A 27696-nucleotide genomic window follows, 5' to 3' on the forward strand; every position below is an offset into this window, starting at 1 on the left:
ATAATCTTTTCCTATTTAAGAGTTAGAAATAAAAAAATTCCCTCATAAAGGAATTGAATAATTTGGGACACAAACAACGTAAGTATTTATTTGAAAAACATTTCCATATAAGTACAATGGCAAATCAGCTACAGTAGCTTCTCACTACTAATTCCAATTTGCGCTCACAGTCACTTTTAATGCATCATAAGTAAAGATACTGCTACAGAAACCTATTTCACAAGGTACTTAGAAAAAATATATATACAGTCTCTCCAATAGAAAGTTAATTAAAATAACAAAGCCAGGCAATATAAAGCTAAGATACAAAACAAGCTGACATTTATAAACATAAATAAATAAACATGTACAAAAGAGTCTATGACAACAGTGAAAAAGAAAAGCATTACAGTGCAAGTAATGGCGACAAGAAGGCAAAATATCTCAGGATGCTAGACTATGATTCAATACAATGGAGTTTTGTTTTTAAAGGATAAAGAAGAAAAAATCCCAGAGAGTCTGAATTGATATTAGTCTCAAAGCTGAGCTGAAACTAAATTTTGGCTCCACAGAATTACATTCCTGTAATTGAATTTCTGTAATTCTGTTCTGAGGGGGTTAAGTGAAGGGGAGAATTGTATCCTTAGAACTGAGGGTAGAATTTGGCTCAGTCTTTAAATCCAGTTGCAAATGTTCCTATTCAGCTGTTTCTTCCATTTTTCCTTACCTGGTTACTGGACATTTCTAAAATGGAGCTGACATTGTTGTCAAATATGAATAAAAAGGTTTCCCAGATCTGGATAAATATGAGTAGAAATCAAAGTCATTTTTGTAGCTACCTCTTAATCACTGTTAACTCAATACGCACTTTGGGTAGAAATCTCACAGTAGGAAGCTAATTAAATTCTATCATGAATCTCTAAGGCTTGGGGACAGTATATGAAGATTCAGTGACTATTTAAGATTAATTTTTATCTATATATAATTTCTGCCAGAATAAGCAGCCTGTTAACATATGCCTACAGGGAACGATCTGGCTCTACTGTAATGGATCTTTGTGATTTGAAGATTTACTATCCTTCCCTACTATGTACACCCCTCCCCTGTGAAAGCAAAGCTGGGCAATGCTCATGTCCCCCGGGACAGTGTTCCACCCTGCTGCGAAATGGAACAGTAATAAAATCCACCCCCACATTGTCTTATTATCCATTCAATCTGGCAAATAGCTTCATGACTGAGGATCAGCAAAAGGTGAGAGGCCCCTTGGTGGCTGCACAGCCTGGATGCTAAGTCTCAGGCTGAGAGCTATCTGCTTTCTGCACAGAGGGAAAGGCCCCCAGGTGCTCAGTTCTGCCTGCTGCCTTTAAACAGATTGGCTCCAGAATGGCTTAACTTCCCAACACATAGCCACCTCCCAGAATCTGATACTTCCCAGATAACCCAGAGCAGATGTAAGGGTACAGCACGTACTGAGACCAATCTGTAAGAAACTGGATACAAATCCATCATTTAAGAACAAATAAAATGTGGTCTCCTAAACATTCACTAGCAAGCATATTACTCAGAATAGTTTGAAAGTTAAGTAAGTTGCTTAATATTATGCATGGCTTGTAGGCAGAAACCTAATCCATAAATAACACCATCTATCTTACCAGACCTCCTCTGGCTCCTATAATCAGAGGACTTATGTACAAATAGTTTTTCGACTAGCAATTGTAGACCCACATGTTTATAAATTATTTTGATTATGATAAGTCACCCATTTGTCTCAGTTTATATTCCTTGGAACAAAACTCTTAAAGGGGGAAGTAAGAGGCTTTTCATTTGTGCAACTGCAAATGTCTTAAAGTCTGCAGAGCAAGGGTAGGACCCGAGAGTCTCAATGACTATATTTCCTAAAAGGGAGAAATTATGGCACACAGCATGCCTAATGGAAATTCTCATTCCTTCCAGAGCCTGTGGGCTCAATATTCAGTAAAGGAGCAAAGCAGAGGTATAAGAGACTCATTCTTCAATAACTACTGGGAGGTTCACATTAATGAACCATCAATGCTAAACTTGATTCAAATGTATGGGGTTAAGTGATAATTAATGATGATCCTTAAGCTTTGTGTCTTGAATAGGATAAGTAAAATAGTATAAATTTGCATGGCCTCATATTAACTAGGTCAAAATTTGGTGAATTCTTTCTTTCTTAAGAATGTTATGTTCCTGAAGGTTAAACAATTGGTATGATAAGAAAAAATTCCTATCTGTTCTTCAGGTCAGACATTCTTTTGTATCTATGGACGATATTTCACAAAAAAAGAGGATATATGCTACTTCATTCACAGAAACTAGCACATTTCAGGAGTTGCAGGCATCTACAAAAGTTAGAAGTATCATTATGCTTTGATTGTTGAGAAAGATTTCAAGGAAGCAAATGGCTAAACCCAAACCTAACTATTGGGTGGGGTGTGAATGAGCTCTAAACTAGGGTTTGTCCCTAGCTCAGCCTCTCCCTTCTCTAATTTTAATGTCTCCCCCTGAGTTCTGATTAGTGGAATTCAATTTTATATTTTAAAAATTCATTTTTCCTGTGGCTACTGAATAGTGTTGCTCTCAGTACTGAAGTTTCAGTGATGATGGAAACTTCCCCATGGAAGAAATACACTGAAAAGACAAATTTTGAATTTCATAAAAGCCTTTTTAACAAAATACATTCCTCATAGATATGGAGTTACCTAGGTAACGGCACATTTACATCTGCTAGTCACAGTGTTCACTGCTTGCAGATCACATTTCTTTCTTATATTAAAGACATTAAAACTTTGTGCTGTGGCTGAAGGTGTCTGACATGATAATGTTTTTATAGAAGTTATCTGAATGAGGATTGCAATAACCCTTGACCTTATCAATGACCTGATGGACAGGGATGATTGATGTTTGTTCTCCATCAGCATGGGTCAGTTTTGATGAGGACTTGTCCATGGAAGCATTGTCTGTAAGAAATGATACAAGAAATTAGGCAAGAGGAGCTGGTGAAATGCCTAAGGGCCACCACACTGAACACTGTATTTTACACATTAAAAAAATACAGAAAGGAAATAAAACTCTGGTTCTCAGGTTAGGTAATAGGCAGCACTGAAAATTCACATTTTTCCCCTTCAAAGTGCATTCCTATGGATAGGTCAATGTCAATTTGCCTTCTAGTAATATGTGTTAGAGTTGTTTTAATAAATGTTCCTGTAGTGGTATTTTTCAAAGATCTGATGACTAATCAGAAAATTGCTGCAAAGAAAAAAATGTGGCAAGGCTCAAAAGAAAAAGTGACAGATTATATAACAAATGGATAAAAAGATGCTGAAATATTTATGGAAGAAATGACATGATGTCTAAGATATGTTTCAAAATAATACTGAGAGGGAAGGCGGGTAGGTGAAGGGGATTCATTATACTATCCTCTCTACTTTATATATATGAAATTTCTCATAAAAAATTAATTCTCACACGTAGATGTGTATATTGATTTTTAGAGAGAGAGGAAGGTAAAGAGAGAGAAAGACAGAGAGAAAGACATCGATGTGAGAGAGAACACCAATTGGTTGCTTTCCATACATGCCACACAAGGATTGAACCCATAACGTGGGTATCTTCCCTGACCAGAGTCAAACCAACAACCTTTCAGTATACATGGTGACACTCCAACCAACTGAGCCACACCAGCCAGGGCAAAATTTTTTATAAAGTATAATGTAAAGGAACTTTGAGAATGAAAGTCAATGAAAATAAACATAAAAAGGATATTTTGAACACATTTTCCAATGGTTGCCTTGTAAAGTGATTGGAATATAGAAAAAATGTTTTATTAATTATTTTTAAATTAAAGAAATTAAAATTGTTTATCAGAAACATTTAAAGTATATGTTTTTATTAATTGTGCTAATCTCAGAATTATGTTATTGCTGACAACAATATGAGAACAATGGATAGAAATAAAGGACTGCTAAATACATTTTTGTTCTAAATCTCCCAATACCATATATTTAAATATTAAGTCCTAGACACAAAAGCTTCTAAAATTGACTCAGATAGTGTTCTGAAACTCAATCAAGCCCTATTATCTACAAATACATATGGCTGTCTTCATGTACGTAACGTATAAATATCTTGTATATATCTTCCTTGCTCCTTTTCCCAACACACTTTGGAGAAAAATTCTACCCTAAAATTAACCAGATATTTCACACTGAGGAAGGAGCAAATATGACCGTCTACAACATACTAGTTCCCTACAGTTGTAGTTTTCTAGTCACTGTGGAAGAGGCAAAAGCTCTATCATGAAAAACCACTTCTAGAAATCATGGCTTCAAAATTGGAATGCTCATGTCCTGCCATTTTTTTGTTTTGTTTGTTTTGAGTAAGTTAGACCCAGTATGTGAGAAAATATTACAAATCCTTCAGTAATTGGTAAAATCCATCAGAGTTATATCTATTGTCTTTGGAAACAATTCAAATTGTTCAACTGCTTAGTGTTGGAACAAAAACTATATATATTAAAAAAAAAGAAGGCTAAAATTGGAAATGGTGTGTTCATCCCACACTAAAGGGAGCAAAATGGGTGGTTTATGGGAAGAACGGGCAGATGGAAGCATGGCAGAATGATTATGCCCCAGGATTGGTGAGAAAAAGGCTGAGGGCATTCATTGTATAAAGGCCCTCCCACTTTTAGCTCTGGGCAAGCTGATTGGTTCTGTGCTTTCCTTCAGTTCATACATCCACTAGCCATTGGTTTTCTGTTGGGGATTTTTCTATTGAATTAAATTTCAATAATGAATAATTTTTTGCCTGATGTTTTAAAACAAACTTCAAGGGTATATTCAGTCTGCTTTTTTGATAACTTCTAGGGTCATGTAGCTTTTAGAGATTTTAACCAGCTCCATTCCCAATATGTGACCCAATTTTCTGGATTTTCACATTCTAATAAAAGAAATTCTGAACAAGGTCTGTATATCAAAACAGAGTTGGGCAAAAGTAAGTTTACAGTTGTGAATACACAAAACAGAATTTATCTTTGGTATTATTTATTAATCATTGTGTTATTTACCATTTGAACACCTATAAACCTTCTTCTGTCCCACCCTGTAGATGCAGTTATCAGTCCTCTGGTTAGATTATTACATATGGGCAGTATGTATTTTGATTATAGTTGCAAGTTTGAAAACCAGGGGCTAGGGAAATGAACTACTGTTTGACCTGTGCTGAAGTTTTAAGCAGATAAGATCCTCAAAAAGCAGGGTAAGAATTGACAACTTCTATTTTATGTCTTCTATGAATGTACCATGACAACTCCAGTAATTCATCAGATCAATGAAAAAGTAAAGAATTTCACTTTACACCTTTCTAACACAAACCTCTAAAGCACTGCTTTTATTTTGTTGTTATTGTACTTGATATGAAATTTACTAACTCCAGAGCATGGTACATTTCCTAGAAGGAGCGGCTTGCAGACACCCCCATGCAGACAAGAGCCAGCACAGCAAACAACCACTTGAAATTTCAGAAATTCCAGCTCAGGGCAGGAATGTCATTGTGCTAGCTGAGAAGTATTGTAAAGAACAAGCAATTTTGCTGGTGCAGCAAGAGTCTTAGTTTAATTCATGCAAATATTCTCTTATTACCTTGCAAAAAAATCATGCATTCAAAAAAATAATAAAGGTTTACCTGAATGATCCACTTTTGTTGAAGGAATGCTCTTAGAAGACATTATCTACACCATAAACATATGAATTTCTAGATCAATTCCAAGAAATAAACCAACTAGATATCCATGATGATATGCAGTGACTCCTTGCATACTCCAAGTGACCCAAGTACACCAGCAGTCCCACTGAGAACTGGCTAGGTAGTAGAAGGCCATTTGTACATCAGTTGATGGGAGACCAGAATGTGTTATATCATAGAAGTATGTCATATAGCTGACTATATCCTTATGCCAGTTGACAAGAACCCATTAAATGCCAAGAGTTTTATTATGGCAAGCAGAAAAATATTAATACATTCTTTAAAAAAACCACATACACAATGTTTTGAAACAGTAAAGTTTTTCTTAGGTATCTATCTTCATTTCTGCATTTCCTTTCATCTTTTAGTGAGTTTTCCCATGATCCTTAATATTTTCAAGTATTTTGTTAATGCTTCCAAAATGCCCTCTGTTCCAAATTATCTACCTTGTTATCTTCTCTCCCATTTTTATAGTGGCATTTCTTGAGGCCAGCAATTCTCAGCTGTGTTAGGGGTAAGATAATCATTTCTAATTCCTAGTCATTCATAACTGGCTTATCACGTATAAATTATTTGCATTTTTGAGGGGATGCAAAATGAGTATCTAATTTTGAGGTTGAGTATCTTAAGTGAAACATTCATTCATTATAAATAAAGATAATTTGTACCAGAAAACTACCAATTAGGCAGAATAATCTATTTTAGACTATCTCAGATAACCCCTATTTATTACACAGCAGGGGAGCACAGACCTCTTAATTTTAGGCAAAGCTATTTGTGTACAGAACTCAAAGCCTGCACCTTATTCTGGAAGGGAGTTTATAGTTTTTATTAAACATCCTTACTTCAAGAATCACCTAAACTGTTCCAAGTTCTCAGGTCTTTAATTAATTTTGGAATTAACAAACTCTCTATACACTCAAACATGTCTCTACGGTGCTATCTTGAATCCCAGGCAGTGGCTATTCCACTGGTGAGGCACTGACAGAGGCGCAAGCAGGGGCAGGTGGAAGGATTCAAATGTACATAAGGGTCATTTGAACTTCAAGGGTTTGCAATGTGAACATTTACACATCACACAACGCACTCCCTATTTGCAAACAGCCTAAGATGAATCTTCTCTGTGCCATTCACCTCTGTTCAATAGCTAAACAAATTCAAAATTAAGGTTATTTGCATTATCCTTTTGGACACATCTTTAATTAGGAAAGTGCTGGGTGCTAAATATTGATTGAGGTTTAATTAGTATGTAAAAGTAGCAATTCTGCTATTTTCCTTTGAAATTATTAAAAGATTACACCTTATCCCACTGGCCACTGGCTATCAATATTGCAAAATCATCTTTATTTCCATGTAGTCTTCAGGATTATTCATTTCATGCTTAGTGTTAGAATGTGTGATCATTGCAAATATTATGAATATACAGATTAACAAAGATACAATATTTCTCACCATCTTGTATTCCTTCCCAAATATGATGTTCTCTATTCTTTCATTATTTTTTTGTTTAATCAGTGATTCAAACAGTAATTGCCAATCACATTTTCAATGTTTAAAGTTTTAAATCCTAAAGGTAACATATATCCTGGATGGTGTTTCTTTCTGTTCCCATGCAAGCTTGCCAAGTAACTTTAATACTATGTTGAAATAATCTCAACTCAATTTTTATATACTATTTTAAAATAAAACAAGTAACTGTTAAACAAGATAACTATAATTTTTTAAAAGAAAACTAAGTTGGCATTGGAGGCAATCACAATAATATTCAGAGCCAATAACAGTGGTTCTCAACCTTCCTAATGCTGCGACCCTTTAATACAGTTCCTCATGTTGTGGTGACCCCCAATTTCATTGTTACAAATTGAACATAATTAAAGCATAGTGATTAATCACAAAAACAATATGTAATTATATATGTTTTTGGGTGGTCTTAGGCGACCCCTGTGAAAGGGTCCTTCGACCCAAAGGGGTCACGACCCACAGGTTGAGAACTGCTGGCCAATAACATTATGGCTATATAGATTCAATTTAGGTTATAAAATCTAAAAAAAAATAAAAAGACAAACATCTACAAAGGTGCTGGATAAGGTCTTCAAGTAAATTTTTGTCTACGTTGCCAATGTTGTCAGTAAAAACGTGATGAGAATTGAATCAGAGAGCACCTTTGCATGGCCAGGACTCACCTGTGTGACTATTCCTTTTGAAGTAGGTGGAAGAGCTGCATTTCGATTTGGATGTAAGATAGGTTGAGTTGGAACCAATGGAGCTTGAGGACAACGATTTCCCTAGATTATCAGAACTTTTCTTGATGGTATTGGTAGCTGTCTTACTCCAGTCTGAAAGAAATGACATCTCTCCATGAATCTGCTGTAGAAGGAATATGGCCTGAAGACTCATCACTACACTATTTAAGTAACACCTAGAACATTAGATGCAAACAACATTAAACTAAAGAAGTAGGTAAGTTTCTTACTTTGACCCTGTGTAAAATATTGTTTGAAATCCTACTTTAATATCCTAAGGGTGAGAAGTAACCACCGATGGTAATAAAAAAAGGTAATACTTTTTATTAGGTACTTCATTTTACAGTATTGAAAAAATTCTCTTGGCCTAATCATGTAAAATTAGAACCTCAAAAATGTGGACAGGTGACACTGGCATAGTGGAACTTCTGGACATTTGACTTACTAAATTAGACATGAAGCCTTGAGCAGCCCACTTAACCAGTGTGGATTTCATGATTCTCCTTTGCCAAACAGAGGGTCATGCCCAGAGGCCTCAGATCTCTTGAATTCCTAATATACTAAGACTCTAACCAAGCATCGTCACATACCCCACCTTTACAACTTGCTACCACTGGGACTGGGTTTCTCTGGCAATGGAAGACCCAATAACAAACATTTCCCACTATTGCTCTTAGACGTAAAAACCAGTTATCAGCTTGCCCCTTACCTGAGTTGTCTGCTAACCGAAATCTACCACAGCAGAGATGCCGCCTCCACTGTTTCTGAACGTTCTCCTTCATAGCACAGTGGAAAATAAATATAAATAAGCCTGCGACAAAAGAAAATATTAACATTTAAGCCAATGGACACATTTTAAAGATAAAGCTTATGAAACGCATAGATTCATTCTAATTTAAACTTTTTATACATATGAGTTGCTAAGAGGAAAAGATACCCAGGAATCTTGAAGTATGTGGTAGATGTTGTAAACCTTTAGTAAAGAACACAGAGGCTCAGATAAAACCGGAATTGTTACTTGTATCTGATTTTGTCTTTGCCTGTTCTGTTCAGCATTCCTTATAACCTAAAGTTTAAAGCAATATTCAATTTACGAGATATTTAATAAGTCCCTTACATTTGTTTTAAGATTATATGAAAATATTTCACAAAATTTAGAAAAGAATGTGAAAAACAGAAAACATCCTCTCACCACCTATTTCCATTTGTGTATTCTAATCTATTTTATGTGTGCATATTATTGTAAGTTTGGGCCATAGAAAAATGGTACTTTTGCAGGTCAAAATGGCCACAAATCAGCAAATTCATGTGGCTTCACCTGCTTTAGTTTCTCAACATTTTAATGCAGAAATATTTCTGTATTGTGAAACAGTCCTCTTGTTTATGGTCACTCCTTGTACCTATCAAAAGCTAACTGCATCATTTGTGCTTTGGAAGCCAATACCTTTTAACTTTTCAAGGAATTTGTTTCTGCATTTTAACCTCTCTTTACTGTTTCACCAATTTCTTCCTCTATGCTTGGTTATTCCCATTACAAGCATATTCTAGTAACCCTCTCTTTTTTTTAAAATATATATTTTATTGATTTTTTACAGAGAGGAAGGGAGAGAGATAGAGAGTTAGAAACATCGATGAGAGAGAAATATTGAGAGAGAAACATTGATCAGCCGCCTCCTGCACACCTCCTACTGGGGATGTGCCCGCAACCAAGGTACATGCCCTTGACCGGAATTGAACCTGGGACCTTTCGGTCCGCAGGCCGATGCTCTATCCACTGAGCCAAACCAGTTATGGTGGTAATCCTCTTTTAAAAACAAGCAGTAATTTCTCCTTTAACCCCCAGCTTCAACTTCTCCATTCCCTTTCTCAATACAATATCTTGAAATGGTTAACTTCTGCTGTTTCTCATTTCTTCTCTTCTTAACCCACATCCACTATGCCACTCCAACTGCTCTTGGGGAGGTCACACCCTGACTAAATGACTGCTTTTTAAAGCCTCCCACACCTACAGCCCCCAATTCCCTTGGGGGTTTGCTAACACAGAAAATCCCTTTAATAACTAAACATGCTTTGTAGTGTGAATCACCAAAATAAATAATTTGAATTGGTTAACAGATCCTTTTAAGTTTTTAAGAGGTGGTGGCAGTTTCAGAGTAAAGAGAGCAGCAGCATGGAGCCCGTGGTAGGGTCAGCACAGGTCACAGATGAAGGAGGCTGTGTGGCGGGGAGAAGGGGGCCCTCTCCATCTCAGGTGCACCACCCTGTGTTTGTTGGCTGGGGCAGAATTTGCAGGACTTGTTCCTGAAAGTATTTTTGTCACACAGCTGAAAATACAGGTAAGCATGTGTTCTTAAACACTGTTTAACAAAATCACGTATTAGAGCTGAAAAAAGATTATAAACTCCAGTTGAGGGCATTCTTTCCTAGGCATTAATCCAGGCATTGCTCAATGTAGGGCCCTGCTTTGAGCAAATGATTTCTTTCAGTTGAGGGAAGAAGGTGAAATTTGCTAGAAGTTGCTTCCTTTAATACTCAGTAGTTTTTATAAATTTTGTACATTCTGGAGGAAACCTGTTCTCAGACTTGTTCTTTTGGCCTTACGGGGATACTAAAAAGTGACTTACTTGAGGATCTCATGTGGACTATATTCACAGCGGAGGAGGTTAAATGTAAGATAAAATGAACTTCATAAAACCATCTTTTAGATTGTGTACTGCTGTCTTAAATCATAATAAATTATATAGCATTAGATGACATTCCTATTTTTAAGCAACCACATTTGCCTGGAAATACATAGGCATCCAAGAACTTAAAGAGACACTGGTACATAAATTAGATTTAAATCTGATACATCTCCTCTAAAATTATGTGATAGAAGAGAAGTCACTTAAATTCATCTCCATCTCCCACTCTGAATTGTGATGCAGTGCGACACAATTAGGTAATAGGCATAAGAAATGAGAATTCTTAGGAATGAATATATTCTTAAATTCCAAGGTAGTATGAAAATTCTTTTGTCATGAGACACATTTCCATTTTAAATCAGAATAGAATTCTCATAATATGTTGTTTGACCATTTGTGATAACCAGCCCCTTTCACCTGAATTTAGGTTAGTCTGGCAATAAATATAGCCAAATTCTTTCATGACAAAACATCCTTGTAGAGCTCCACTGTTGGAAATGTGGTAGGTATCCATCCGGAAGAGTACATGTACGCAAATTCTAATTCTTCAGGAAGGAAGAGTAGAAAATATAGCCAGAGAGCCAAGGCCCTTGGAGGCCAAAGTGAGAAAACAGATGGTTATCCCTCTTCAATTTTGAGGGTTTTTCCTCCCACCTACTTACAGATATGGGTGCAGAAGCAGAACTAAAATCATTAAGAGTTGTATGTTGACATCCAAGGAACTATGTCCGATTTCTCACTCTCATCTCTGCTCCCTTTCTGTCAAATATTTTCCCTTTGAGAATCTTCATATCAACCACATGGCACCTCAGAGACTCTTCATAACACCTGGAAAAATGTGCTGGTCTAGATTTCTTAGCTGTGACTGGGGACCAGAATAATCAGCCTTTGCTCTTCATCGTGTGTCTTACAGCTATCTAACTGATCAGGGAGAGGGAACATTGCCCATAAAAGTTTGGAAGTTAAAATGGCTCAAAGATTGAATTCAGAGTTAAAGTCCTTATTTCATCTTGACAGGCTAGCACTAGTTTCACGAAACCTTTATATCTCACAAAACAGAGTTCATAATGGTCCTTTATTGGTGAATGGTAGCCTGTAAAACCACCAGTCTGATGACTCTAAGCCAAAGTTCCTTAGAAATAGTTTCTTAAGCTTAGTAACTGCCTGAATTCTTTATTTTACCTATAGGAACCCAGACTTCCTGCTAGAACAAGAAGAAAAACAAAAACTGACACCTACTTTAAATACCTTTTTCAAAAGAATAGTTATTGATTTTTTGGAGAGAGGAAGGGAGAAGAGAGAAACTTCAATGTGAAAGCACAACTTTGATGGGCTGTCTCCTGCACGCCCCTTACTGGGGATAGAGCCCACAATCCAGTCCTGTGCCTTGATCTGAATCAAACCAGTGATCTCTTGGTGAGGGTGAATGGGATGACACCCAACCAACTGAGCAACACTTGCCAGGTTTAAACCTACTTTAATTGAACAGATTCCTGACCAGTCCTTACCTGCTTATCCCACCCTCACCCCTGCCTTCTCTTCCTTTACCTCCATCTTCCATTAGTCAGTCAGAAGTATCTGCTCACTTAAAAAAAAAATTAGAGCAATATGTGAATTCAAGATGTCTCGATTCTTGGTAAATTTTACAATTTCCTCATAAAATAAATGATATTTTCAATTGTGATGGAGGAAGGGTGTTCAAAGTATGTGAGAAGGTGGGCCTGCCTGTTGATCCTGCCTAGGGAGGGAACGTGAGGAACCCACTTCCTCAAAGCCTCTGAGAGAAGCAGGCCACAGGCCAAGGCTGGGTCAGCAAATCTGGCAACAGGACACCTGAGAGTGCTCTAAACTTGGAGTCACAAACATTCTGAAAAATCTCAAGTAGTGGATTTGCTTTTTATACTTCCTCCTTTCACCTACCTTAGGACACATTCCAGTATCATATTTGGATAGAGAAAAAGCCTACTTGTAAGTAATGGCATTATATTCACTGTAGATTGTATGGGCTTGTTTCACCTTTGTCTTTATAAGAGCTACTAGTATTTATTTAGAAAAAAAGAGAGCATCTTAGCCTCAATATTTTGGCTGGGAGTCTGGCTCCCACCCAGAACTCACTCCCTTTGGTTGATTCTGGCAAAGACATGTGGCTTTCTGGGGCAGATGTAAGATGAGTGGCCAACGGGATGTTCTCAGATCTTTAGCCTGATTATCAAAAGTTTTAAAAAACTGTTTCCCTTAGATATGAAAATGAATGCTACACAGCAAAATTTGGGGCAACACAGATTGTCATTCTTTTACTGCTCTAAAAGGTCACTTTCAAGAAATCTGGTGAAGAATAACAAAACAAAACCTAGAATCCTCATCTCCTAATGAGTTCTTGACCAACTAAAGGCCATTGACACTTTCAGCAAGATTGCCATCAATAAATTCTGACAAATGGCCTAAACTGACTTCTTTTTACCCTGGATAAGAAAGAACCAGAAACACAATGAAGGGGAAGACTGCAGATACAGGTCATGTCAGGGATGTGGGATAGAATCCGAATGGGTAATAATGATGAGTGATAAGTGGTTCTGGAGATTTGAAGGGAAAATCAGTCAAGAATTAATAAAATCAGGCATTTGGGCAAAAGAGGTCCCATACTCTACATAACTGACTTTTGACAGAAAAGGTCTAGATGACCTCTGAGCTTCCCAGCAAGCTTGAGTCCAAATCTCCGAACAGCTCATTTGTTCTGTTGTCTCACAGACATAGCCAGCTGGCTGCTGGGCTGGGGATCATTTAGGTTTAGGAACCTCCTGAATCCTCCTTTCATACTACCAAGGTGCCCCTTAGAAAATTACTTCTCTGTGGCACAAAATTCCATGCCTGAAGATGAGTAATTTATTTCCTTGATGTGTGTAATGTCTCAGCCAACACAATGTCATTTCGGATGTTTGGGTATAAAGGTGGTTCATTGCCTTGGAGCCAATTCACTATGTGTGTTGTATGTGTGATTATAACACAGCTTAACTCTCAGGAGGCTTCTAGCCATGGATTGGAAAATTTGATTTAATATTCTTACTTTACCAAAAGTATTAAAATAATAAATCTATTTTCCTTAATGATTTTTGCTGAATAAGGGAAAGAGATTAAATTCACATTTATTTATTAAACATATATTTACTAACAGGGTTTTTGTTTTTAGTGGAGGCAAATATTCACTTCCTAGAAACTTTCCCTAATAATGTACCTTTTTATTTCCACATATGGTACATCGTAAATATTACACTGTCAGATTCAAACTGATATTGGGAAAGTCACTGACTCTCATGAGCCTGTAAAATGGAGAATATACCCTCTACCTTTCAGACTTACTGTAAGAATTACATTAGATGACAGAAGTTACGGGAAAGTGCTTTGTAAACAACAATGCACTGAACAAATATGTCATTTCTGTTGCTCTGATATCTTAATGTTATCAAATTAATTAACAGCAAACATTATATCTGAGCAGGCTGATAATGCCCTTCTGTGTTGGCCATCAGAGTTTCCACTGATAGAACCACATGTTGCATTGTATTATGTTGTCACATACATATACAGAATATGGGCTGATGACACCTGAGACTATTAATCAATGTTGTTTCTCATGCCTGGAAAAGGAAAGTTGAAGACTGAGCTCTTAGTATGGGGCTAGACTTTAGATCCTGATGAACTTGTTAGAAGAGGTAAACTTCCCTATACATTGAAGAAGCCTGATCTAATTGAAAGTGTAACATACTTTTGTACAGTTAACGGAAATATATCCAGTCGGAGATATGTTCACCCCTAGTCTAAGGAACAGCTATGTGCACGTGCTGCACCTTAGAGCAATAATTCAATCCTACAAGTGCACTGACATTGCCAAAGGACAGAGATGCCATCAGGATTCTGGCCAACAGCTCCTCAGCAACCAGGGAGTTGCCTTTTATTTCTTTAGGATGAGTTACGTATTTGTTGAAATAAAGTCTAAGGTTCTCAGGCATGTGAATTATGATATACTTTTATCAAACATCTGTTCTCTTTTGAATAGCAATTTGTATGCCATACAATTTTTCTCAAGTTGTATTCTTTAGAAAAATATTAAAATTTCTGATAGTTTTATCCTGGGAAAGCAGAAAGGATAGCAAAAGCAGATAGGTATATATTTATCTTTTCATCATAGAGAAAAAACTCGATGAAACAATTAATATATAACAAGTGAACTAGGCAAAATAAAAAGAACAAAACAATATACTGTGGAAAATTAGAAAATAATAAATTTGATTCTAGCCTTGATTCAATTCATGATTTCATTTGCTTAGTCAAGTAGGTAAATTTTTAGTTATAGCCACACAGATTATAATAATTTTCTGATATCCATTTCACATGATTTTGCCATTAAATGTACAGTTATAAGTATATATAAAATTAAAAATATACAAAATAATAAAAATAGAAAACATGAAAAGAAAAAATAAAACATATAAAAGAAAAATAAAGCATTTATAAAACTGTAATAGGCTATACTGATTTATGTGAGTACCCATATAATTATACATGTACATATGTATTTGTATACAAACACATACATACATTAAAAATATATACATTTCTAAAAATTTTAGCATATTTAACCAAATAAAATATATACATTTATTTTTAATAATTTAAATGCTTTAATCAAATATTTGAAGACATATACAAAAGTTAGAAGAAATCTGCTAGCAAAAGTCACTCCTGTGATATACACGCCATGACAGCTCAAACACCTGTCCCTCCTGCAGGTGCCACGTCTATAGTACTACAGCCATTCATTATCAATTGATAACTTGGGGCATTCATGATGAAAATCCTGCTGATTTTCAGATGCTCAACTATGAGCTAAGCTTGAGAAAATTAAAGTATGTTTGGCATAGTTTTAGTTTTCAGAATATTGTATTACATTCTCAGTCTTTGGCCATTGCCAATTCTCATAATGATAGGCTTCAATGAACTATAAGATTCCATTAATAAAAAGACCTTTTACCCAAATCATTAGAAACATAAGAGTTTACTCTAATGAACTAACCAATGATGAGTGTTTTGTAGTAGCATACTTCCTAAATTTCTCTTGACGCTTTCTCACATCTCGACAGCTCCCCCATTCCCACCACAATCTAAAATACTGTACCATGTTATTTTACCCGGATCATTGCAATAGCTTCCTATCTACTCTCCCTACAGACGCTACTGGGCTACTCTAATCCACTCTTTACATTATATCCAGATTCCTTTGCAAGATGTACATCTGATCATGTCATTTCACAGGCCTAAAACGTTTCAAAGACTTCGCGTTGCTCTCATAAAGATCAAAACACAGGGCCTTCTGGTCTAGACCCAGACTCCCTTTTGTGCCACACTGCTCTCTCTCCTGCTCTTTCTCGGTTCTTCAGGTTATATGAGCTTTCTATTAATTCCTTGAGCAGGTGTTATAATTACCAACTGCAGCAGATCCTTGAATAATGTCATTTCATTATAATGTTGATGAGAGGCCATAGGAACTTAACTTTAGTTTATATCAATTAGCTTATGGTAAAATTGGTTTCCTTATACTTCGTTTTGCTTAAAGTCATAAAACCTATTAACCACATTAAGTGAGGACTTTATTATACAATTTTTTTTTTGCACATGAAGTACCCTCTACCTGAAATATTCTCTTCCCCACTTCCACTCACAACTTTCACCTAGTTAATTCCTATTGATCCTTCAGAGTTCAGCTTAGAATTCCATGTCTTCTGTCAATTATTATTAACACCACCAGGTACTTTTATATGGTGACATAATTGGTTAATGTCAATCTCTCTTACTAGCATATAAGCTCCATGAGGTAAAGGGGTCACATAAAGTTTTTTTTTTGTTGTTGTTGTTGCTTTTTTTTTTCTGGAATAAAGAATATCAGAAAGAAAAGAAATAGACATAATGTAGTCCTAGTACTACCTGAGCTCATGTTTCACTCACTGAATTGTTTCTTTAAATTGTCTAAATTCCATGTTTCTTTTAATAAAGCATATACTTTTAACAACAAACCTCACTTGAAAGATTCAGAAAATGACTCAAATCAAAACCATTAAGTGCCTTCCCATGGTGTCTTGAGTAGTGTTTGTACAGGCTTGGCCGGTAAGCAATTAATTGTTGGTAGGCTTGTGCTATGTATCCTTGCCTTTTAATTTTAATTTCCTTTTTAGGAGGTGTTTTAATGTCATTAGATGTGCAAAATCTGTTCTGAATTAATATAATTTAAATTTAATCTTAAAAGTCAGTGATTTATGAAGGATATAACTTAATGATGGTTAATAATATTTTTCCCTCCTGACAGAAGACCTATGCTGGGAAAAATAAAACATCCCATTTCTCATGAATGGAAACAGAGCTGAACAGACAACTACGGCTCTTGGAGGTTATAGAAACTGCCAGGAAATTCTACAAGCAAAAACTAGGTTGGGGTGGCAGATTAATGTGTTTTTCATGTACAAAACTGAAATATAAAACCATCGAATCTCTAATGTTAATGGACATTTTTGTCAATATTTATCTAGGCACATTTATGTTGTATATTACAGAACAGATTAAATACAGGAAAAATCACTTTACAAAGCTAGATCCCGTGAAGATGTGTGCATAGGCTACCTCTTCAGTTTTCACCTTTTGGAGGTTCACTTGAGGCTTATTATCCTATTTACTGAAGATAATGAGCCCACATATTTCCTCCGTTATGGGAGAGTGACCCTGAATAAAATTTGTTGAACCAATTAATGTGGATTTATGTCAGAGGAGCCTCAAGCTGGATTTAGGCCATACCCAAAGACCCTCCCTTTCTTTATCCAGCAATCCATTTATTCTTTTAATAAACAATTGTTCAGCACCAACTATGGGACTTTTTTTTTTCCTCAGGAGCTCATGAGCTAATGGGAAACCTAAGAGGAAAAGCAAAGCAGATCTGTACAATACAAATCAGTAAACACTCTCCTGCAGGAAAATGCGAACTTCTGTAGGGAGCACACACCTGTAGGGAGCACCTGCCTAGGCATCTCATTTGGTGAGCAGCACAAACTTGATTTCCACCACTTTCCACCCCTGCACAGATTTGTCTAGCTTGCTTTAGTCAGCTCTTCTTCCCCCACACACCTAACATTGTCACCTATTCCTTTTGGAGTTGGGACCTCATGGTACTTCAGAACATTAGGAAGTTTTTAAAAATAGAGTATATCCAATGTCTTGAAGAATGACATTTAATATTCCCTTAAAGTTAAATCCATCATATGTACACTAGTGTTTGTATTATGGAATCAGGAGTATGACAGGGAGCTCCTTGAAGGAACCCTTGAATTTTTGTACAAAGCAGGCCATTGGCAAGTGTTTGTTAAAGCGGAACTAACTGTCATATATCATGAAAAAATGAGCATTTCTTAACTGAAGTACTGGTATTTATTTTGAAAAACAAGCATCCAAGGAACCAAGGTGAATTGCTCTGTCCCTGCATAGAGTCTAAAAATTCTACAGGTCAAGAATAGCACACCGCATGGGAAGAGGTTCATGAGGAGCAGCACCAGCACTCAGCAAAACCGTAAGGGGTGAAGTGATCTGTGCACTCCTTTAAACCTGGCACCTCCCTGCCCATTTTCAGTCATGCGACAACATGTGTTTATTGAGCACCTACTATCTGCCAGGTACTGTCCTGGGTCCTTGGGCTACATCTCTGAAAACAAACAAACAAATACACTGACATTCTACTTCAATTTTCCATTCAATACATTTTTCATGAATACCTACCCTATGCCCAAAACTATGCACTTGGAATAGCAGAAACTTAGTGTGGCGTCTGTCCAACAATGAAGCTGTTTGCAAATATGACAAAATTAGAAAGTGGAAATTGTTCAGGTACCATTTATCTTACCTTGTAATGAATTGAAGATGGAGAAGAGGTACGTGAAAGGGATATATAAGGGTCCCCAAGCAAAGAAGGCAAAACCCCATGTCATGCCCAGCAGAAATGTCAGGCTGACCACACTGCGCAGGTTCCGTAAGACCTCTTCCCGCAGGGTCCGGTTGCTCCTTTTGCCGTTCCTTCCGCAGATCTGCACCATTACCACGATGAACATGGCGACATTCAGTAAAAACATGATTCCAAAATACCCAGCACAGGTCACGTAAAATACCACTGGATCCTGAATCCAACAGCTTAAAGGAGAAGAAACAAGAAAGAAAAAGGAATTGATTACCATGCCTGTTGACCTAAGACTTCCCCTGGCTAGGCCTTTCTCACACACCTTTTGAGAGTCACTTCATTTCTTGGACCTCCATTTCCTTCTTGATGTGTTCATTGTTTTCTTTGTTTGTTTTGGATAGCTATCACTTTAATGTCTAGTTATTTAAATCAAGAGTTGAGAAGAAAACCAGGTGGCTACTTGAATTCTGACTTGGCGTGAGGACACTCTTGGTTGGTTTACCCAAAACCATGTCTAACCCCTTTCCTCACATGTGTCTGCACTCCAGAGAATGGGAAGTTTAAGTACTCATATTTTCAATCTCTTTTTTATTTAAGGGTTGTTCCTGTGGACATTGTTCTACAAAATGATATGGAAGCAAAATCTGGAGAGCTATGTTGATAAACTCAACTGGCCAGGCCCTTATTCATTCTTTCTGCTTCAAACCTGAGAGCAAGCTATGGAGCAGCAGCAATCACCTTATACCCATGAGAGAAAGGCCAAGAGAGCTGCAGAGGTTCTGACTCTGACATTTCAGCCATAAATTAATGCCAGTTTATTGCTTATTTCTATGGGTGTCTTTTTTTGTCATGCAAGAAGAGTAAATTCCTACTTAAGACACACATAATTGTGGATCCCATACTGCAAAAGAACTCCTATTAATATAGTTGGTCTAGTTGAGGCAAGACCTTATTGTAAAACTGTGACATTCTTATAGTGACATTTCTCATGTACAATTAAAAAACTTACATTAGTTACAATATCCTTATGAAATGAGGAAAGATATACTTGATATTAAAAATTATATATAGATTTGAAAACAGATAAAGGCAATTTAGAAACTGTACTATGTGTAAACATTCTATGAGTAAATTTAACATGTACCATAATTTGCAGATGTCCCAGGTCCTAATAATAATACTATGAAAGATCTTAGGTACCTTAAAAATTGGATATATTATTTAAGGCATTTAAATTTATCTTAAAATTCTAGTACAAATAGTCACCATTCCGGGTTATGTCTTCCACAGTGGAACATGACTGCCACAAAGGCAAAAGCTACCTTGAACATCTATGAATTCCAGAATCCAACATGATTCCTGGCATATAGTAAATGCTCAGTAAATGACAGTTGTTGATGGAATAGCAATTTATTAAATGTACTTTAAAGTTCTGTAAGAGGTGACTAACATACTTTTAAGATTACCTTATTTAGAACTTATGTACTGACTTTTACTTTTAACATACCTTTTTAAAAAATGTTTTTATTGATTTTTTTAGAGAGAAGGAAGGGAGAGAGATGGAAACATCAATGAGGGAGAAACATCTATCGGCTGCCTCCTGCATGCCCCCTACTGGGGATCCAGCCCACAACTCTGGCATTTGCACTGATCAGGAATGGAACCAGGGAGGGACCTCTTGGTTCATCACAGAGCCACAACAGCAGGGCACTTTTAATATATCTTATTATAAAGATTCCCCAAAATGATACTGCTTATCCCTGAAGCTAATATTTCTTTACATATGGCAGTTCCCTTAGAGTCCTGAAATTCCTGACCTAAAACTTTTATTCTATTCTTGTTATTGTGGGGGTCTTTTGGGTGCTACTATGGAAATATAAACTAAGGAAAGACCACAAGAAAATGGGACAGGATTGGATATTAATTGGATATAAAAGTGTTTACCATTCATGATATGTGTATAGTAATGTGGCAGCACAGTCAGGAGTAAGCTCCTTTATTCATTCAATTGCATGAGTACCTACTATGTGCTGCATAAAATACAGGGTGCCCCCCCCACCAAAATGTATACACACTTTAACAGCTAATAGCTGTTAAATGAAAATAAAATGTATTTCAATAAACACTGCCTTTATAATTATTCAAAGTGTGTGTATACATTTTTTCTGGAACATCCTATATTAGAAAAGTAACTACTGAAAGTGAGCAATAGAACCACCTTAGCCTCAATGATATCACAGCCTGAGGAAAATTTTCCAAATTATCCAAGAACACACTGACGTGTCCATTCCCTCCATTTCCATGGAACACTCATATTAGCATTGGCTCATTAGCATTATTGTCTGACACTATTATTTAACTCACTTTAAGATGTACGTGGGCTTAAGGAGGTGGGAGTATTAGGAAATCTCAAATAGAAAGGGTCTTCTGAGCCTAGAAGACAGTATCTGAGACTTCTGCACTCCCCCAGGGGCTCTAAGAGTTCAGGGCATTCAACTGAGTACATCATGGTGTAGTAAAGATCCTGGTAAAGGCATGCCGATGCACTCAACCTCCAAAAATAAGAGGCTCACTGTTGGCATGGAAACTTACACTAAACTTTAGGAAACAAAGGACATACACTCATTGCAGATAAATTTCTGACAAGTTTTTATTACTTACAATTCATCACCTTGTTCTTTTCCATAACTCTTTTCCCCATAAACTTCACTTTGGCTTCTGCTTGCTAGAACAACTGACACAATGAAGGCAGGTAAACCTGTTATAAAGAGACCACACCATGAGCAACTTTTCTAAAGCATCTGAAACTGCTTTTTAAGACTGATAATGGCCAGAAAAAAAGAAAACACTTCATATCACAGAATCAAATTTCTTAGAGCTGGCAGCTTGGTTAAAATAACAAATACATTCTCTTTGGTGTGGAACATCCAACTCAATTGTCAACGATCAAAACCTACTCTTAACTGACAGGTATGTAAATATCTGTTTGTTTTCTAGTACCCACTGGAGAGCCAGAAGCTGATTTATATTGAATCTAGGACCAGCAAATGTGGTTTCATTAATGATGCCTGTTAGACCAACTGTTAGTTCAGGCAGCACAGGAATTATAGCTCATTTTTCCCTTTTCTATATATAAAAAAGTCTTTAGAAAAAATGGGGGAGAAATACTGAGACCATAAAGTCTTTATAATCTTCCTTTTTCTCTCAAGAGAGTCAACAAGTAAAGCAATTCCATGTATATTTCATTGAGAAAAATTACACTGTCCCAATTCCCTTAAAGATGCCTCCTAAAATTGTGAACATCTTGGAAATGGCTCATATTTCTACATTGCAATCTGAAAAAGAGATTTGTGAGAAAGCTCTAAAATGCCTGGTTTGATATAAAACCCAGATAAAGAAAGGAGCCCATTTAGAAGATCCCAAAGAGACTAATACAATCATCCATGTCTGGCTGAGGAATCACTAGACATTCAAGGAAAGAATTCTGTCAGTATTCTGGTTGCGCACACACAAAACCAACATTCTCCCTCTGGTTTCTAAGACATGGGCATGTGTCTAGGGATGAGTGTAGCTAGGAGTCTGAGCCGGCCTTTATATTTTGAAACATAATGGAAATGCACCACTGTCTGCCAGCTGCCTCTTCAGACTTGGGTGGGCTGGCTCAGGGCACAGGAAATAAGTTTGTGGTGACTCAGGGGCCAGAGGTTTTGCCTTTACTCCTGCATTTAGTGAGGTCTGTTGAACAGTTTTTACAAATATTATACTTCCTTAAGGTATTGCATCCACATCCTTTGCTAATTTGAAGTTTCTTTGAGCGATGCTATTCTTTCAAGACAGCATTTTCCTATGAAAATGTGGCAATTCCCAGGAAATTGAAAAGAAAGCCAGACATTTTGAGGATGCTCACCCCAGCCAATGATGCAGAATTTCAGGATGTATCGGCGAATGTAAGTGTTAAATACTTTCACCAGAGCAATGTACATGTGGATCGCTTCCAGCCCCATCCAGGTGAAGGTTGCGAGCAGGAAGAAGTGCAGCAGCGCCGCGATGGCGGTGCAGAGACCCACCACGTGAAAGGAGGTGATCCAGCCGTCCAGGAGGAAGCTGAGGTTCAGCAGCAGCAGCGCTGTGCTCAGGTTCATCAAGATCTTGGAGGGATAATCTCTTCGCAATTTTCTAAAATGGAAAAAAGGAAGATATGGAGAATGAATATTGTAAATAAAATTTTTAAGTACAGGCAGTAAATTCATATCTCACACAGCAATGCAATGGGTTAGCTTGCACCATCTCCAGGATCTGGTTCCATGAGGGGAGGGCTAATGATATTTGCAAGCATTTGGAAACTTAGAAAGATTTTATAAATATTAATTTTATTTCAAAATGGTCTCTAATTGTTTAAATAATTGCCAACTGGTTTCAACAGCTTGGTATTTTTTAATCTAGAAAAACTATAGTCATAAAAATGGTATTTTTGTTAAAAATAATTTCCTTAAATTTTTGTTAAGTTTCTTGATTTTTAATGAGGTGAAGATTATTTTTAAAACAAAAATTTCTGTTTTAGGTCTAATGTTATAATATTTGTGAAGCAAATGTTTTCATCTTGTACCATGCAAAAAACAATGAATGCAATGTTTATTTACTTATATGATAATCATCTCTAACAGGTTTAAATTCATTTTATCAATAGACATACACTAATTATAAATTAAGACACTATAGCTGGACAATTCATGCTGTATGACATATCTTAGAAGAAACCTGAACATTAAAACTGAACTACCCCACAGAGATTTGCAAAGTGCATGAAAGTTTTTAAAAGCTGAGGCAATTTCTTATTCACATTTTAGAATAGTTAGCACTGGGTTTGGCTGATAGAAAATACTTACTCAAAAGCAACATATGTCAGGAGAGTTGCTGCTGAAAAAATAGCAGATATTCCACATCCAATATAGGTGATGAAGGTGAGAATTCTAGTGTTTCTTGCATCTATCTGTGAGGCAGTTCCTTGAAGGTCCTATACAAAACATGGAAAGCAGCTGTGAGAATCTTTCTTTTCTAAGGATGCTTTTGTTTTATTAAGAAGTCCCTTGCTAGGACTTAGAATCTCAGCTCAACCTTAGGAGTAAAAAACAGTGTAAATCAGTATTGAAATTTCCATTTATTATACTCTTGTGGATCACTCCATGAAACAAAATATAGCAGTATCGAGGGAGTTACAGATGGTTTTCATCTATTACCTTGTTACCCAAGCTCTTTTCACAGTAGTATATCTTGAAGAGCAAAACCACTGGGTTCCCCAATAGAAACTGGAGAGGAGATCCTTGCTTTGCACAATAGTTATCAAGCCCATTCTTAACATTTGCAGGGTTGGGGGCACAAGTTCAAATGGAAGCCCTTGTGGCCCTCATGGCCAAGCCCTTGGGTGAGTCCTTTGCCCAGTAGGGAGGAGCTCAGCCAGCGGACGACCAGAGGCTGGTGCTGCACTGTGGTTGTCAGGCCCTGAGAATGGTGCTGAGGCTCCTAACTGTGTTATCCCAAAGCTTGGTAGGTATGGGGTGGGGTGGTCTTTATCTTTTTTTCATAAATGAGAATCCATTAAGACTTTTGGGGGTCATAATTTTTATCTTTATAGACCTGAAAAGTAATACATAATTATAAGCTCATAATAAGATTTAAACAATTTTGAAGAAACTACTGATTATTCAAAGTAATGGGAAGCCAAACTTTGTTAAAGGCACCATGTAAAATGTTAGGGGGTGCATGTCGAGTAGAAAGAAGTAAATGCTTTCTAGCATATTAATAAGAAATATTCACTTCACTGTGTTGAGGCAGACTTGAAAAGTCTGGGCTTGGTAGAAAAACTGTTCTTTTCTTCCTTAATTGGGGAATTGGGATAGGGATAAATCTTGAGACCAACCACTCAATCCCGGTTGGAGGAGAAAGAAACCTCCATTATGCAGATGTTCTAAAACAGAGCTTTCTTGAAGAAGGGACATCCTCCAAAAAGAATATCTGATTTAAACTTTTAGGTGTTAAATTATGAAAAAATATTTGTGTTTTAAGTTTTTCATTCTATTTTCTATTACTTTTCACCAAAAGGTCAATAAAACCTGCCAGTCACACTAAGGCCTCCAGTAAGGGGTGTTTGTTGTATGTACATGTGTGTGAAATGAAGACACAGACTTAGTTTCAGGTTTGGCTGATGTAGTAAGTAGCAGGGACAGCACCTCTGTGACACCAAGAAAGGCACAAAGTGACAGAATTCAGCAGGTACATGGGCTCAGGGTTGGGTGGGGGGTTCTTCATCCTCTCTAGGAATCCCTCAAAACATTGCAGGAAGGGGGATCCTGTGTCACATGGGATGGTATTTGAGTCAGTGCCACTTGACTCACAGATAGGTGACTTCAACCAATATTTCAGTGAATCCAAGGTTTCATTAGGTCAGTGAAATGGTCTTGAGGAATCTCCAAGTGACTTGCCATTACTGCTTGAAAAACCTATGGCTCCTAACTAGGCCAGGCAGTTGACCTGCAAACCACAATTAAAGCCACAATTTAAAGTGTGAAGTAAAATAATGCTATTTGCTGATGATACCAATTTAAACCCCATTCTCATACTGTTTTGTATTTTTAGAGAATGAAAAGTACACAAACATTTATTCCTCTGAAAGCCAACAATTCCTCTGATTGTTAAAAATATAAAAATCAGTCTTACTACAAAGAAATACAGCAGAACCATTAAATTCTTCATACATTTGTGTATTAGAAGATATAATTATGGGGTCGGAGGTACATTTTTTAAAACTTCTCATATGGCAAATGTGTCATGGAGCAATGTAGACTGGGGATTTCTTGTACGAGTGAGTAAATAGTTTGTAAATCAAGAAAGACTCTGAAGAAAGTCTTGGTGGTCTGGAAAGCTGAAAGGATGTGGGCACATTGCCAGAAAGGATAAATTCTGGAAAATTTTTCTTCCAGCAGTTTCTAAACTCACAAAACCAGCCAAGGTGGAAAGCAGAAGTATAGCACTAAAAATATGCATAGAGCCACCTGCATATAAAGCTAATTATTTAATCAGTCTACAATAGAAAAAGTCATACCTAATCACAAACTCATAATAAAATTTAAACAATTTTGAAGAAACTACTGATTATTCAAAGTAATGCAAAGCTAAACTTTGAATAAATCGTTTCTGAACAGCGAATTGTGTTACTGTTATCTATTATCTAATATCAGACTTACAACACAATCATGCTCAAACACACACACACCCGCACACAAATACAGCTGAAGTAGTTAAATCAATTAAGCTAAAGCTTATATACCTGAATGAGTAATAGCACATTTTGTATATAATGAGTAATAATGCATAGGTATTTTCTGAAAGAATGTTCTCATTTTTGAAGAAAAGAGAAAATGGAAGAAAACAGTATTTTTTTAAAATCACTTAGTGAAAACACACTACAGTTTAATTGTTCATTTTCATGCTCTGGCGGTAAAGGAAAAAAATATATTTTGAGAAAGTTAAGAAGTTATTTTCTGTGATGATCACCCTTTTAAATGACTTGTTCTTATCCTTCAGAGGTTTTATGTACTGGGTTGTCAGGAAAATTACAACTCGCAGGATTACCATAGGGCAATAGACATTTACATTGGCCGAGTGGATACATGAGCCAAATACTACATCACACGGTCCTCACAGCTTCCTCCCAGTCCCAAAGGAAGTGGGCGTAAGACTTAAGGGAGGGGATAAATGTAATCTGATGTCTGTGATTCCAATGCATATAGCTTTATTGCCTCAGCACACATTTCCCCCATCTTCCATTAAAAAACATATGTGCTCTGATCCCTTTATGGAAACTACACAGAAACAATGGCTCTGCTAGGACCTGAAGGGCACACTACAAGAAAAGTGTCCGCTGCCCTAGCTGGTTTGGCTCAGTGGATAGAGCATTGGTCTGTGGATTGAAGGGTCCCAGGTTAGATTCCAGCCAAGGGCACATGCCTGGGTTGCGGGCTCGGTCCCCAGTGGGGGATGTGCAGGAGGCAGCCAATCAATGATTCTCTCTCATCATTGATGTTTCTATCTCTCTCTCCCTCTCCCTTCCTCTCTGAAATCAATAAAACACACACACACACACACACACACACACACACACACATATATCCGCAAAAACTCAAGAATATCAGATATAAGTAAAGGTACAAGTCTGTGGATGAATTCAAAAGTTTCATGGTGATATTCTTGTTTCTAGAATTATTTATCAACACTGTTAATGCTATGGGAAAAAAGTAGGTTCCTTTTCTGCAATTACTTTTCTATTTAAAAAATATTTTTATTGATTTCAGAGAGAAAGGGCTAGGGATAGAGAAATATTAATATCAATGATGAGAGAGAATTGTTGATTGGCTGCACCCCACACTGGGGATCGAGCCCCACAACCTGGGAATGTGCCCTGACCAGGAATCAAAACCTGACCTCCTGGTTCATAGGTTGATGCTCAACCACTGAGCCATGCCGGCCGGGCACTTTTGTATATTTTTAATATATGATCTCTGTTACTTAGATTCTTCATTAAGAATCAAGATTCATGGTACAGATGAAAATTATCAGGAAATAATTCCCCAAACACATAAGCTCAAAAGGCTGATTCACACAAAAAAGTATGCCTTCCAAAATTATATTATTTCAAAATGAGTTTCAAAATCCTTCCCTACCATCAGAACTCCAAAGTGTGTGAGGTGGTTACACAGGCAGATCGTCTCGCTCGCGTCTGAATCTGTGTGAGCAACACATCCCGACGTGTTCCAAAATCCAGACCCTTCTGCAGGGGGAAGTCAGCAAACAATAAAAACAACGGCAGGTCAGTTCCTCCTCTATAATGGATGGTATCTTCTTTAGAGAAAATGCCTCCATATCTCCTGCCTACAGTTTATCTGTAACATGCATACTATTTAAAGCTGATTTTTTTTTAAAAAATTATTTTTTAAAGTATTACAAATAGTAGTACATATGTCTCCTCCCCCCCCCCATTGATTTT

General features: G+C 36.8%; 1 protein-coding gene across 1 annotated transcript in view; it reads right to left on the minus strand.

The window, feature by feature from the left end:
- Positions 1-299: 299 nt before the first annotated feature.
- The window catches only part of ADGRG6 (adhesion G protein-coupled receptor G6), a 132750-nt gene continuing 105353 nt past the window's right edge, over positions 300-27696 (minus strand). The window contains 8 exon segments of the mRNA XM_006084498.3: positions 300-2960; positions 7926-8078; positions 8695-8796; positions 18606-18889; positions 21318-21414; positions 22564-22832; positions 23543-23670; positions 27374-27480. Of these exon segments, the coding sequence (XP_006084560.1) occupies positions 2782-2960; positions 7926-8078; positions 8695-8796; positions 18606-18889; positions 21318-21414; positions 22564-22832; positions 23543-23670; positions 27374-27480 (1319 nt within the window). The 3' untranslated portion in view covers positions 300-2781.

Source organism: Myotis lucifugus, unplaced genomic scaffold, assembly GCF_000147115.1.
Source record: "Myotis lucifugus unplaced genomic scaffold, Myoluc2.0 scaffold_11, whole genome shotgun sequence".
NCBI lineage: Eukaryota > Metazoa > Chordata > Mammalia > Chiroptera > Vespertilionidae > Myotis > Myotis lucifugus.